The 15,288-nt window shown below is 36.9% G+C and overlaps 3 protein-coding genes across 3 annotated transcripts; 1 reads left to right on the top strand and 2 right to left on the bottom strand.

The window, feature by feature from the left end:
* Nucleotides 1-1,002: 1,002 nt before the first annotated feature.
* On the top strand, nucleotides 1,003-2,970 carry LOC101315377 (F-box protein At5g67140-like). Its single transcript, XM_004287974.1, has 5 exons — nucleotides 1,003-1,296; nucleotides 1,418-1,564; nucleotides 1,892-2,027; nucleotides 2,109-2,207; nucleotides 2,500-2,970. Exons 1-5 carry the CDS (start codon nucleotides 1,208-1,210, stop codon nucleotides 2,707-2,709), a joined length of 681 nt encoding a protein of 226 aa, XP_004288022.1. The 5' UTR covers nucleotides 1,003-1,207; the 3' UTR covers nucleotides 2,710-2,970.
* A 332-nt stretch (nucleotides 2,971-3,302) lies between these two features.
* LOC101315086 (PI-PLC X domain-containing protein At5g67130-like) lies at nucleotides 3,303-6,406 on the bottom strand. The gene is made up of 9 exons (XM_004287973.1): nucleotides 6,182-6,406; nucleotides 5,973-6,095; nucleotides 5,744-5,881; nucleotides 5,432-5,530; nucleotides 5,018-5,321; nucleotides 4,705-4,925; nucleotides 4,532-4,618; nucleotides 3,969-4,430; nucleotides 3,303-3,488 (listed from the first exon to the last, which is right to left on the bottom strand). The coding sequence occupies exons 1-8, from the start codon at nucleotides 6,305-6,307 to the stop codon at nucleotides 4,251-4,253; spliced, it is 1,278 nt and encodes a 425-aa protein (XP_004288021.1). The 5' UTR covers nucleotides 6,308-6,406; the 3' UTR covers nucleotides 3,303-3,488; nucleotides 3,969-4,250.
* A 1,336-nt stretch (nucleotides 6,407-7,742) lies between these two features.
* LOC101314790 (histone-lysine N-methyltransferase CLF-like) lies at nucleotides 7,743-14,448 on the bottom strand. The gene is given in 17 exon segments (XM_004287972.1): nucleotides 7,743-7,934; nucleotides 8,070-8,147; nucleotides 8,233-8,361; nucleotides 8,446-8,493; nucleotides 8,645-8,735; nucleotides 9,270-9,401; nucleotides 9,572-9,795; nucleotides 9,886-10,045; nucleotides 10,298-10,980; nucleotides 11,076-11,147; nucleotides 11,220-11,267; nucleotides 11,358-11,513; nucleotides 11,688-11,772; nucleotides 12,636-12,797; nucleotides 13,281-13,597; nucleotides 13,729-13,825; nucleotides 14,384-14,448. Coding segments are annotated over 17 exon segments (2,739 nt in total).
* Between the last annotated feature and the right edge of the window lie 840 nt (nucleotides 14,449-15,288).

The following is a 15,288-nucleotide window of genomic DNA, read 5'->3' as shown; positions in this document are numbered from 1 at the left end:
TACCACATATAACATCTATTCATCATTCTGGCATATGATATTTCAAAACTATAATATTGGTACCCTAACATGTAAACCTGACATAAATTTGATATATTTCGTCTCTAACAGTGTCAAGTCGACTGCTACAAAAGTTGTTTCATGGGCAATTATGTCTTTTTATTTTTCTTGTCATTTTCCCCTCTCCCTCTCCCTCCGCTGCACACAGCTAGCACATGTTCTCATCTACATATCTTTTTAATCAGACACAAAATTGCTGTAAACTGAACCTTTCTCTTATTGTTTTTCATTGTTTTCTTTTTGTACTTGCATTAGTTCTCCAATAATTAAAACTCCCCCAAAATTCAAAATCCAAATTCCAACTAACCACAAAACTTTGTTGTTTCTCTAGTAAACAATTCCCAATTTTTCGATCTCCTTCCAAGTTTCCGACCCAACCCGATGGAGAATTCGACCCAAGAATCCCCTCTGCTATAACTCATTGGCTCTGTCAGAGATTGTTGTTTAGGTTGGTAATTAAGAAAAGTAGTTGCAGAAGAAGCACAAGTAGTAAAATCTGTGAATCCTTATATTGAAATAAGTTCATGCCACCCATTTTAATGGGGCATGGGGTTCACTAGGATACAAAAGAAAGACATACTCTAGGTCTCTGATTGTTGAATCTCGTCGGACCGCTTCAAGATCCAGTACTCTTAGAAAAGAGTGGCAGTAAAACGGCCTCTGTCATTAAAGAAAATTGTATCAACCAAGGAGACAAAAATATTCCTTTAAAAGTATAGAGTTAATGTCATCATTGACAGCAAATACTAAAAGTGATTTATGTTCCATTGTTTGAGTACCAATATAATAGTTTTTAAATATAGTGTATTGAACGACCTTTATTTGAGGTAATGGTTTGTAAAATTTTCTCTATTTTTTTTCTTAAAAATTAAACGTTTATGTTTTTTTTTTTTTGGTGAGTTACTTTGATTATTAAAGAAAGCGGCAAGTACTTGATAATTCGAAACGATGACAGGAACATGAGCACATCTTTTGTCCTACCTTTCCTTGTATTTATGGTTTCGCTGAAGACGTACCTTCATATGTAACTTGTAGCTTTTTCATTACTAAGTCCACGACTATTTCAAACGTACCACAAAATCTGAAAGACCCCCAGAATAATCTCTTGGACTGAAATCATTTTGAGGGAGCTCAAAAAGCTAGATTAATGGAGAGAGAGGCTGAGATTGATCGGTTGCCTCTAGACCTCTTGGCTAATATCTTTGTTCTCATCACTTCGTTCACTGATTTGGCCCAGTACGTCATTTAATTCATTTCATCATCATCATCTGATTATTGTCTCTGAATTTTCCTTTCAGGGTTTTTGGTTTTTGCCGTTTCTGAAATCTGAATTTGGTTTTGTTGTGAATTTGTGAAGAGCAAGCGGTGTGTGTAGAAAATGGAAACAGGGGGTGAGGCAGAGTCTGGGACGCAGAGAGAGTCTGAGCTTTGCTGGTTGGAAGATGGATGATAACTCCACTGCTCGTCTGCTTCGTTATGCTTACAGCCTCAGAGACTTGGATATGTATGTAATTTGGGTTCTCTATGTTTTTCATATTTGTTTTAATTTTCATAAATTTTTGAGCTTTGATAAGTAATTTGCAAGTTAGTATCAAAGTCAAACACTCAAACACAAACTGAAAAGTGAAAGAAACCCAATTTGGTTTCAGTTCCCATGATCATTCAATAACTCAGTACTTCAATCTCAGTTTTGTTAATTGCTGAACAGGGCTGATCAATTGCTATGCTTTTTTTTGGTTGGTAAATTTGAGACTAATAATATGTGTGATATTTGAGAGGTACTAATTAGGTTCATTGATCAATTAGTTGTTGCTGTTTCTTGTATAATCAGTTCAAGAAGCCGGTGGGGTTGTCAGATATCCGATACCGGATTGTACAGGATCTCTTTAGCAAAGTGTATCAGTAATTTAACATCCATATCGTTATGGGGGATTACAGGGATCACAGATAAAGGTGTTGTTCATTTGGTAAGTGATATGCTTAGTTGAATCTCTTTGTTAAGATCAATCACGATGTCATCTTTCTGAGACGATCTTAATTTCCAACAGATCTCAAGAGCTAATTCCTTGCAGCACCTGAATATTGGTGGCACATTCATCACAGATGAGTCACTGTATGCCATTGCTAATAACTGTCCACATTTGAAGGTATGTTGTTCAGGGGAATTAGGGCATGTTTCGAAGTGCTTTTGTTAAAGTACTTTTACAGTTTTACAAGGTAGTACTTAAGCCGGAAGTGTTTCTGTTAGATACAATATCATTTGTATATATATGATTCAAGTGTTTCCGAAATGCAATGGAAGCATTATCGGAGGACTTAGTTCCGGCAGTTTTTAAGAGCATTGCCAAACACATGATTTTCATCATTTTGCAAATGCTTTTCTGTAGTTTATTTGTTCTACAGATACTAAACAAATTTCTGCCTGTTGTGTTCTTTCAGACTATTGTTCTATGGAGCTGCCGTCATGTAACAGAGAACGGCCTTCTTGTTCTTGTAAATAGTTGCCGCAAGCTCGAGTCCATCAATGTATGGGGGACCAGAGTTCCTGTAGAATGTTTCATTGCTTTGCTTACTATCAGTCCAGCTCTTCAGATAAAACCCAAAGGACTGCCTTTTAATGTTGATGCTTCTATGTTGCCTGTGATATAATGTGCTCATTCTTCTAGTTCTCTGTTTATGTTGCCCTACATGTGTTCTCCTTAAGCTCAATTCCCTACATGAGAGGTTGAGGTTTCTTTATCAGCTCAATAATTGCTGGTGTTTGTATTCTTGCTCTGTCTCTGTATATAATTAGATGAATCACATCAAACTATTATTCTTTTGTGCAATGTGTGAAGACGATTGAAACGAATCTAAAGTTCAATAAACAGAAAATGTCATTATTGTTGGGATGGCATTTTAAGCCAAATCAAATAATCAAGTTCATTGTAGGGTTGAAATATATGTGCCTTTAGAATCCAAAGCCATCTTAAGTCGACTTTATTATTGCATTGCTCTTTTTTTCCCCTTTCCAAAGGTGGCTGAAGAGTGTTCTATGTTGTAAGACCTGCCCAGAGTCAAATGTACAACAGTGCTCAAATATATGGGTAACATTTTGAAAACAGATCTTTTGTGTTCGAACATTGTATCTGTGTATAAGTGCAATCTATGATTGACCCCTTTTGTTAAGACAAATTGATCTTTGCATTTGCTTGATAATATTAAGGGCAGAAGCTAAACTGATCTTCTGTCTGAAACTGCAGTGTTTGAACGATCACTTTATTAAGTGGGAAAAAAATCTAATGAAAGCACACCATAGCCGACGTGAAATGCTAATACAAACTCTTTTGCAAACCTAATACTGATAATACGAGCAGCTGCAGTTCTATAGATGCTAGGCCGTACAATCCTCTATTCATTCTACATTACACCATTTCCTGACAGAACACCTGAAAACACAAAAGAACCATGGAAACATTGATCACAAAGTAAAAATAAAAAATAAAAAAAGGCATATAAAAGGAAACAGAAGTGAAGACAAAGTTATCATTCTTAGATATGCCTTCATCGGCATAAACTTCCCCATGTAAGGGGTCTATATAATCCTGTTTGTGATATGGTTATGATGACTTTCAGGGTTCTATCGCATCTGAAGGATATGCCTATTAGTCTGTTACTGACCAAATTGATCGCCACAATGAGTGTTCAACCAACACAAAAGATGACTAGTTAAGAAACCAGTTTCCAAGTGATCTGTTGACCAATCAATCATATACAAAAAATAAAATAAAATGGAAATGATTCTGATATGTACTGGAACATTTGCATTGAGTTTTCAAGATAACTCGGTAAGTTACGAATCTCAGAGGGTGAAATTGTCAACTTTATATATTTGAAGAACCAGCTATATAATTAAGCACATCATGTACCTGAACTCTGTCTTGGCGCTTCATGGTCACTATCATCTTCAGGTGCAAGTGTGCAACTCCATAATTTGTTGCATATGTTATGTTTTCTTCGGCAAGTCATACAAATACCTTCTTCTTCTTTTTTTAAAATGACGTGTCATTACTCTAGCTACCGGTCAACCTTCACTTTCCACACAACTAGACAGAGTGCTCAGCCACTGCTCTATAGTTTAGTATGATATAATATAGTAGAAACACCTCAAGAAATAACTCACTACCTATCCTAGTATGTAGATGTTGCAGTCATAACCAAAATGCCATCAGTGGAAGATAGAATAGAAATGCAATAATACGATTCGTAGAACTAAGCGCTGAAGCAGAATTTGCAAACTGAACAGAACCAGTAAAGCTTCCAGCATTGTTGATTGCTGGACTTCTAGCAGGTACAGAAACATTCTTGCAGGATCCAAAAGGTGCTCCAGCCTGTAAAATGCCAGCACGGTGTTTTCTTATAATCAACCATAATTATGAGGATTGATTTGGATAGAGAAAACTGAATGCCAGAACAACTAATATACACAAACCTGGCAGGCAGCAAGGGTACTACACCCACAAAGTGTTGGTCCATTCATTCTATCAACAGCATCAAATACACCTCCGCCATCACTCCTCTGCATTAGTATCAGTTTACACTTAGTTCAAACGGCTAGTTGGATGACGTTTGGTATGTTTTTCTTCCTAGATAAAATTCCCATACCATGTAAAAGTTGACAGCCAAAAAGTTTGGCATTCTCCCAGCTGCTTTGTAACAGGTTCCGACCATTGCTTGAAGTGGAGTTGAATGCTCTTTGCAAGCTTCGGTCTCAACTGGATACGTTGGGAAATAATTTTGGAAGAAAAGAGAGGCACTTTTTGAAGTCAGTGCCTTTGATTCTTTCCTTTTAGGGCACGAACCTGGTTTGACCCCAGGATCTCCAGCTGTAAATCCAGTCGATGAAGGACTATTAACCACATAATTAATATATTAATTCGAAGACATAATTGACGATCTTTCACTCCTAAGTACTCACATTCATTTTCCACCATGTACTTCCACTGGTAAGCTACTCCCTCCTGTGCTTCTTTTGTAGCATCAGAGGTGAAAACAATAAGCCGGTGATTGTCTTGCACCATCTCAGTCACAGTGGGCCAGTCATCACCCTTCCTTGGCATTTTGGACACAGGAAACCAATATTTGTCCAACCCAGCCTTAGCAAACAATGCTGTTAACCCTTTCGTAGTATGCACATAGTCCTCAATTATAATAGTCACAATCTCTGCCGGGTTCTCGCTCAAAAATGCTTCCACCTCCATCATAGTATTAATTGCAGGTTGCTGAGAACAATGAATATGGACACATTACAAACAGCCTCACAAAACTATAAGTTCCATAACCATGAATTCACATTATCAAGTGTTAAATGGATAAGGTGAGAGAATATTACAAACGCAGTGAAGTTGTAGCATTGCCCCCGAAATGAATGGCAAAGCCAGACATCGTTCTCGAAATCATACATATCCAACATCAACCCCCTCACTCCATTCTACAAACAGCATAACACAAACCAATAAGTTTCCAAATACTAAAGAATAATCAAAAGAAACAAACACACAGAATACTTCCATTCTAATTTAGTAATTTAAAATTCCACGATAACAAAAGAAAAGAAAGGAATGACATTCCAAACGTATCATATCTCCCCTCAATCTCTAAGCAAGCCAAAAACAAGTGCATTAAAGAATACAAGAATATATACCCTCAACTGGTTAGTCACTGTATCTTCCTGATTGTAAAATGTGAGCCTCTGGACACCAGGCAAAGGCGGTGCGTCGACGATGCTGAAGGAGTTATGAGTCACCAGCCACGTGTACTTGTTGAACGGCAACCCATTAACCTACAACACCATTGCCAAAAACCACTCACACCCATCACCCAATTCAATGAATTCAGCCAAAACAGTAAAGACCCATCATCAAGAAGCTTACAACAGAAGTGGGTATGACAGCCTGGCCTCTGGTGCAAACCGGTTGAGTCTTGCCGGAAACAGGGCAGTTGCCACAGTAAAGGCCCGGGCCACAGTCCGTGGCGGCAGCACAAGCTTCTAGAAGCTGTAAATAATTACAATATAAAGCTCAAATTCAGAGAGAAAATGTGAGATTGAGCAGATCTTAATGGAGGAAATGAAGAGAGAAACCTGGCAGCTTCCATTGGAGCAAGAAGTGGAGGTTGTGGAAAGGAGAGAGAAGAGGAGGAGATAGAGGTACCCAATTGTGGTTGAGGGTCTGCGTAAGCTACGGTGGTGCGGTGAACAGGGTAACATGGCAGCTTTTGCTTACTGTGCTATGAAGCTAAAACTCCAGGGAACCACCGCTCACCAGAGAGAGAGAGAGAGAGAGAGAGAGAGAGAGGAGGAGGGTGGGTGGTGTGTTCTTGTTTAGTGGTAGTTCTTTGTTTCTTTGCTCTTTTTCTTTTGAGGTACATACGCTTTTCTATAGTTTTATGACTTCTTTCACTTTTTTTATGTGCATGCCAACGGATTCATTATGTTTCACTAATTGGCTATTTTGAGAGCTTAATGAGTAGATTGATTAGGTCTTTGAGATCAAGGACGTTAAATATTTATGAAATCAAATATTTGCTTGTACCACAGTTACGTGATTGGTAGGTAAGGATCATGCGTGATTAAACTGTAGAGGATGAGATTGTTCGTCGAGTAGAGGCTTGCTTAAATGTGAGCGTAATTGTTTTTCTAATAGTTTATTGTTGTTTTTTTAATAGGTTTGGTATATCTGAGTTCTTGTAAGCGAAATTGGCTATACATTTAATGAATTAAATATATTTTTCCAAAAACAGAAGTTAATGTTTTGGTTGTAAGAGAAATAAATATTCATATATTCGCATAGCTTCGTTGTGTCACCGGTGAGATCAAGACATTCGAGGAAATTACAAAGCATGTAGCATACATTGTACGCCAGAATTACCGACAATTGTTGCGTTGGTGACGGTTCCCAGCAGCATTGCTTGAAATACCGGTCTAAATGCAAAGGCTTGCGTTTGCATTGGGGTTGCTGTAAATCCAACTCCTGAACTGGTTATTATGTGGGAGGTTCGATTTAAGAAGCTGGTTTTCCATGGTCTGAAAACTTGACCTCCCTGATGTCCTTGGATTAAAACAAATAGTTTTTTTTGAAGCTTTGGGTTTGAGCTCCACATGAAAAATCGACAGTGGCTCTCATGTGGTAGGTAGGTTTGCCTTTCCAGTTTCCTTCTCGTCACGTAATTGTATTGGTAGTAGTTGAAGAATTTATAAGAAAGATGACCCTAAAAGCTCGTCAACAACTTGGTGTATAACACAACTTATAGTAAATGTGCAACTGTTAGCTTCAGTTAAGAATTAATACACCTAATTGATTAGTAGTTTAGTACAATTAATTTTAATAATCATTGTACCATTGAAGCAGGAAGGGAGTGTTGTTGGAGGGCCTTAAAGTTCCATCTGATAAAATTCATGTCAAGGTGGTATTTTTGATTCACTATGCTAGTAAATTTTGCAGCTTCAGCAAGTACAATCAGATTTGGAGTAAAATGAATGGCTAAAATTACTGTTCAATATCTCTTTAGAGAAGGCAATGGCCTCTCCTACAAAATGAGGAAGAATACATCTGTGGTCAATGAGAAAAACTGGATGTATCTTTTACCTGTAAACGAATGGCCAACTGAAAAAGTGAAACAAAAGATTTAAATAAATTGCTAGGTTAAGCAAGCTTCTTTGCGCGACCACTTGACGGGGCTGTGTCGTCTCTTTTTGACCCGGATGCCTCAGGCTTCCGAGCCCAAGCAGGAGCTCTATCTGGCTCATAACGGTAATCATAGAAAAGTTCCTCTCCCGAAGCAATTCGTTCCTTGGCAAATATACCCACCCTGTGATCTCCAGCAACCATAATGACCTGAAATGGAATGGTTAAGTAATTGTAAATTTGACAATTTCTTTTACATTTTTCTTGCAAAATGTAATGGTTAAACATATAGTTCTACTTCTACCTAAAATCATTTGACTAACTCAGTGGCAAACAAAAGGGTACCTTTGCATAGCAATTTGGATCTGGAGAGTGGTTGGCAAACTTCAATTTATCACCCTTCCGATAGGCATCAAGAACAAACTGTACAAAAATCACAGGCTTATTCAGGCATCTCAAACAGAAGAAATTAGTTATCAGACAGATCCAAAAGTAGTATAGCACATGCCTGATCATTCAGATTGAAGAGAAATGATGAATTTTCACGGTCGTATATTTTTCCACGCTTATCTGCTTCACGATGTGAGATCAACTCCCCAGTATACTCACCAAGATATTCATGCTTGCTGACACTATTCTGAAAGGTGACTAGGAAAGTTAGCAAGCAGCAATAGGAAAACGATACGACATGATCACACCATAAAATCAGGATATCTGTTACCTTTAAGAAAGCACCCCAGCCAGATACATCAGATCTTCCAAGTAAGACCTGTACATAAATGAGAATTTACGCAGTCATTACTAGAGCACTGCAGCGTATTTAGTATTCCTGCTCACTACTTTAACAGGCCAAAAAGTGCCAGTTACCTATAACAGTAAAGAAAAAGAGAACTGAAATGCAGACATGGACATGCGATTACCCTTTGTTGTTGTTTCAGAAGAAGCTTCATATTTCTACACTCATAATTATCACCTCTTTGGTTCGGAACCCCAAGACTACCATCACCACAACTGCAAAATCAATAGAAAGTTGAACAGAGATATAAGAGCAGCGACAAAATATATATGTATACATACACATTTGAGTAGAACAAGCCGAGAGAGAGAGAGAGAGAGAGAGAGAGAGAGAGAGAGCTGTTTTTGCCTCAAAAGAACTGTATTCATTTCTAAATCACACGGCGACTACTGTTCTCTAAACATAGAACAAGCTAAAGTCCAAACTGTGTGTGCAAGTAATATTGCAGCCTCATTATGGCCATTGTCACTCGGATAAGTTTTAACCCAACATGTAAAATCCCACTCATAGGAATTCATCAAATCATTTATATCAAATATATTCAGAGCAAAACTGAATGTCTATCATTACGTAAATATGACTACCTAATTTTAATACAAGGAAGATATCCAGAACCATAAATTAGGCATAGCAAATTAAAACGTGTTGCTTATCCACACATACATTATTAAGAAAACAAACAGACTTCATCTTACATAAGAATTTTCGCCAAAAAAACATGGAATTAAGAATGTTAATTATATGCTCACCTGACCCAGCAATTCCTACAAACATCTGGATCACATTCCCTATCTGCAGCAAAGCATGGGCATTGACGACTTCGGCATTGACTTTTAGCACAATGACAGCCTCTAAATCTATTCTTGCAACTCTTAGGACACCTAGACAAATCAGTTAAGGAAATTGAAGAACGGTTAGATTTATTCATTTACTGCGTATGTTAAAATACAGACAACTATCAGAAAATAAATCACATAATGGCCAAATTGATAGTAAACCACGTAATGGCAAAAATTGACAAAGAAAAATATTGTGGAAAGTAAGAACTCACCCACAGTACTTCTCACAACATGTCCCATTTAGAAGACAACTACACTGCTTTCCACAAGCTGTTTGGCAAGTACATGGATTATACTGCCTGCATGGTTGATCTTTTTTATCAGTAATTCGTTTCCTGATCGAATGGTAAGCAGCAGACTTCCAAGTGTACTTCAAGCGACGAACTCTACCCTTCCTACGTAAAAATTTTGATCTTCTTCTTGCTTCATTATTACCCTATAGTCCATTACAACAGACATAATAAAATCAGTCATTAGGGTGTGGCGTCCTGCTCAATAAACAGATAAGCATACCAACTAAAATCACTGATCACAAATCACTAGAATTAACCTTGGAATACCCTTCAACAAGGGAGTTTGCAGCATCACCTGCTTGGCAGGAAACCTTACTGTCCGAGTAATTCATATACTGAAAGACTTCCCAACAAGTTTTCATGCCATTTAACAAGTTCCTTGCTATTAAACAGCTGTAATGAGGATGTAAAACCAAATGTAAGATGGAGACAGATAATTATATTAAGTAATTAAAAATCCAAAGCAATATTAATAAATTAGAGATTGGTGCAAAACAAGTGGCTAAAATATACCTATCCACCACATAAACGCTCCATGTATTTTCAAAGATGTGTTCTCTTTTTAACTCTTTATAGAGCTCAACGTCTAATATGTTTAACCAATTTCAAAAGACATGATGATTTTCAACACAAAAGTACACTAACCTGTTCTTGCCAAATATCTCTATGCCTTTCTCGAAAAGACTTGTTTCAATAGTTTTCCAAGTTTTGTCATCACTGCATTCTTGCTTGTATATGTTTTCATCTACATGCTCTTCTTTTCTCAAATTGTCATCACTACTAGTGGCAGGTGGATCAGTGATCATCTCATTTAATGAGCCATCAACAACTTCACCCTGAACTACTTTGTTACTGTCCTTCAAAGGTGATTCCCTCCTAGACCTTCCACTAGTAGAAGATTTTAGATTCTTTTGCGAAGACGAACTAGTGTCTTCATTATCTTTGCATGAATTAGATCTAAGCTTTGTATCACTTGCACAAAGACCACCATCAACTATTGAATCAGAATCAGAAGCCATTGTTTTCTTCTGCCTCTTCTGCATACAAACCAGAACACGCTCTGCAACTCTCTTGCTGTTCCTCTTAGGGGTTCCAATTTTCCCTGCTACCTTAGTCTTTGAGGATATTGGATCATGGCTACAAGTATCATCCTGCCTGGTTTCATTCTCCGAATCACTGCTTTCTGATATGTTTTTTGCATTTGATGAAGCACTTTCACTTTGAAAGGACTTTCCCTTCTTTCTAGATAAACCAGAAGATCTCTTGCTACCTTTCTCTTCCAGATAGTCATTCATCGGAGAGCTTACTGTACCTTCAGACTTCCGTACCTGAAAATGGGACAGTTTGAAACTACATAAACAATTTGTTTGCAAAGACTTAACATAATTCCTCACTACACAAATTCTTTACACGCAACACATACCGATCTATAACAATTTGGACCACATGGCAAATTTTCATCATCTGGTGGACTCCGAGGAGCGTGTTTCTCGGCCTGACAATGTTTTGTATCAGTATAGGATATAAAAGTCTATGTCAATCAAACAGCTATTAAACATTTGCTTACAGGAAAGACAAGATCCTGTGAACATCCATGCAATCTGCAATCAAATACCTGCCAAAAAGAAACAACAATGGAACAATTAAATTGCAGAAGGGTCAGGACAAAACAGCACGTGAGTGAAACTACATATAGAATACGTACAAGGCATCGCCGACAAAATAGGTTATCAAATGAATCAAGGGCTGCATCCAGATCTTTATCAAGAAAAGAATTGTCATTTTTTGAAAGGTCTTCGTCATCCGTATTCTTAGAAATCCCCATGGACTCCTCTTCTTTTATAAGAGCTTCATATCTTGCCTGTATAAGATGTTTGATGGTGTTTCATATCTCTGTAAAGTCAGCAAAAAGAAAATGGGAAACGGCTGGACCAAATCTTAGACTGACCAGATTTTATAACATTATAAATTGGACAGAGAAGCATGTTAGATTGGAAAAGTGGTCCCATAAAAGAGAAAAAGAAAAGTTCCGTACCTTGACTTCAGTAGGGCTTCTGGAGAAATAATGTGCCAATGACTCCAGCACAGGATCGGAGACACCAGCTTCTTTTATAGTCATGCTGGTTTTCATAATCAACTGGATCAGAGAATAGTACGTGGTACAAACGCATATGTACTTTCACATTCTGATTCTCCATATGTCTAAAAGAAAGTATCACACTAAATGATGGATTAAAGATGAGAATCTGGGACCGACTATATGTTGCACAAGAGAACTCAATGTATAGAAAATTCAAAATTAGCATGTTTGTCCCTTACAAAAGGAGGTACAGAATGATACAATTAGCTCAATACTACCAACTACGTAATTTATTAGTGAGAGCCACTTGAGATGGGTTCCTTTTGTAGTATATTGGGCAAGATCAGATATCTAGAATTAGATTTTGACCAGACATTAAACATTCCTTTTGTAGTATATTGGGAAAGATCAGATATCTAGAATTAGATTTTGACCAGACATTAAACACACTTGCGTGCTAGTAGGCCATCACACACGTTGGGTTTCCAACCTTTTCTCTTACCATAAGCATCCTAGTTCATTACAGTTGTCTTATAGTTTGAGAGATCATTTTTGTCAAGGCACTTTTATATTTCAATTGGCAGAAAAGGTTCTATTAATCGGTGTGGAAAAATAAAGTGATTATCTTATAAATAGGGAGCCCTTCTAAAGAGGACATCTTCTTTCTAAGAAAACTGATAACGCCCTCACCCTGACTACTGACAATCCTGCAGTGCAGGCCTATTATTAATAGATAAGCATTCATTGGAGTGTAACGATTATGAAGCTGTTAATTCTATGATGATTTAATGATTTCATGTGCACTCAAGAATCCATGGAATATAGCAGAAAATCAATTCGAGGACATTAACTTAAAGGAACAAAATCATAATTTGTAGGACTCATTAATATACTTGAACTAACCGAAGTATATAGTCTTCAGATTCAACAAACTCCCTCTTTTCCTCTTCTTCATCAATTGCTTCCTCCTCACTATCACTACATATAAGAGCTTCACCTCCATTTTGATCATAATAAATTCTTCTTCGACCCAAAATCGACTGATCCTCAGTCATTCTTTGATTTCTAAACAAGTATAAAAAGAAAATTAAGTTAAAATAATAATAAAAAATAACAATGACAATACTATATCCAGCAAGCTCGAGTATATTGAAATAGTCAAAAGGATAACATGAAAATATGATATGCATTACACAATATTGCACAAGATCTAGAATTTCAGTTAGTAGAGGTCTAATCCTCATTAGAACAAATCTAGGAACTCAGATAATATTTAAATTTAACATATTGCATGATAAAAATGACACATTACGAAAAATACTTGTGCAAATGGCTCGAATTCAATGCAGTTTTGATATCTCATAGATCAAAATACTTTCTTAAGTTCCAAAATCTGAAACATAAACTCCATCATCTCACATAAGCAACCATTTACTTTAGCTTAACAGGTGTAATTAAATTTCATATATAGATCATGGATTCATGGAAGAGAGAAAAACCACACACACATAGTACTGAGTGAGAAATATATATATTGAGAATTCATACCTGTCCAAAAATACCCATGTAGTATAAGGAGGTAGTCTTTTAACTTCCGGAAGCTTGATAGGGCGAACAGCATTCTTGACAGCAACATTAGATTCCAGAAGAACTGCTGTGGAACCACGCCCATCTTCTTGAGAGCTATCATTGCTCCCATTACTTTCATCACCATTTTGCAGCTTAAATGCATCTTGTTGCCTCTTTGTCAATAGGTCAACACTTTTACCAGGATTTAATAAGCTATTGTTTCTTCTTTCCAATGACAAGTTATAAAAATTGTTAGTGACAGCAGCCAATTTCTGCCTGTTTTCTTCCATTCTTTTCTGCAACGAAAAATGCAAACAAACAATAGAAAATAGTTACGAGGATAAGCCTGGATATAGTAAGAGCTCCACGACTATCTACCAGACTACCACCAATACGACAATAACCAATAAGATCTATATAAATGCACCTTTATAGAAACACCGCGGTTAGAAATAACTTGCTTCTGCAGAGAATCTATAATCAATGAAATCTCCTTTTGGTCCCTGGTCATAGCAGTTTCTTCTGTTCCCGTCATCTGTAAGAAAATCCCAATTAGTTTGTGCCTAGTTACAGTAATGACGAAACCAGCAAAAAGTAGATAGGCACATAATCTTATAGAAATCACACTGGAATTGAATGAACACAGAACAATAGGGGCAAAGGGGGTTCCTAATGAGCCAATAAGCACTCCTATCATCATGTAAAACTCAAAATTCTCAATCCAGAATCACCGAAACAACTTTTGCAGTAACTAAACTCTATTCCACAGCTGGTATATGTTCTATAGACAGCAATGCAACCAAAATTTCAACTAACATTGTCGAAAATCGGCACTTAAATCCCAACTGAAGTACTAACAAAATAAAGCTACATTCTTTCTCCTTCTATATCAACACACATTCTCTAAACTCATTCATAGATACACCAACATCCACAAAATTATCACAAATTTGTACATAGATACATAAACTCAGAACCTTATATATATGATCAGACATGAGCATTATCCAAACCCTAAATTAAAGATCATTTTTTACATATAATGCGAGAAATATATTGAATTGAAAGAAGCGAAGGCCGATACCGGAGGATCCTGGTGAGGCTCCGATCTGTTAGCAGAGGCGGAAGGCGAAGCCTTCGACGCCATTGTATCAGGCGAAGCTCCGGGAGATTATTGGGACCCGAAACTGGAATTGCAGGTTCGAATCGGGATTCGATTCATGCAGATAAGAGAGAGAAATTGTGGGACGGGATTTGGAAGAGGAATTTGGCGGGTTGGACTTGAAACCCTAGTCACGTCTCAATTTGGGGGGAGGGGCCGGTCTTCAACTTTAATCTCTCTTTTTCTTTTCTTTTTTTTGGTGATTTTCCAAATTTCTTTTTTCAAAAACAAATTCATATTATTAACATCTTAACATGACTGTAATCTGGCAAATTATAATAGAGTACATAGGCAACTACCTTACAATTATAATTACAATTATGTACACTCTTTAGTTTGATAAAACATAAACACATCACGTGATAACAGACAATCTATTTCAGTTGATTTCACGTGCCCAGCATGCAATTGATATACAATAAATACAATTACAAACAAACTGAACAATTAAGAGATCTTTCTAATTATAAGTGTTGGAGCTCCCAACATCAATAGCCAAAACAAATGCTAGCAAATCACTTACCATCTTCTTCTTCTTCTTCGAAGCTTTAGCACGCTTCATTGCTCAAGACTTCCTAGTTTTAACCTATGCAATTTTTTTGTTCTCTGAACCCTTTGATTTTTCTCCTTTTTGGTGAAGAATTATTTTCTATACAGATTGTAAAGAGAGGTTCTCATTGTGTTTTAATACTGGTTGGAATTTACATTTGGAGGAGGTATATTGGGATTTTAGGAAAAGGCATTATGTCTTTAGATTTTATAATTATTTGAATATAAAAGGTTTTTTGTTTGGTGAGAAAAGGTACAATGTATAAAATATTAGGG

Source organism: Fragaria vesca, linkage group LG1, assembly GCF_000184155.1.
Source record: "Fragaria vesca subsp. vesca linkage group LG1, FraVesHawaii_1.0, whole genome shotgun sequence".
NCBI classification, from domain to species: Eukaryota; Viridiplantae; Streptophyta; class Magnoliopsida; order Rosales; family Rosaceae; genus Fragaria; species Fragaria vesca.
The sequence above is the reverse complement of the archived record's forward strand: the minus strand, read 5'-3'. Positions and strand labels throughout refer to the sequence as shown.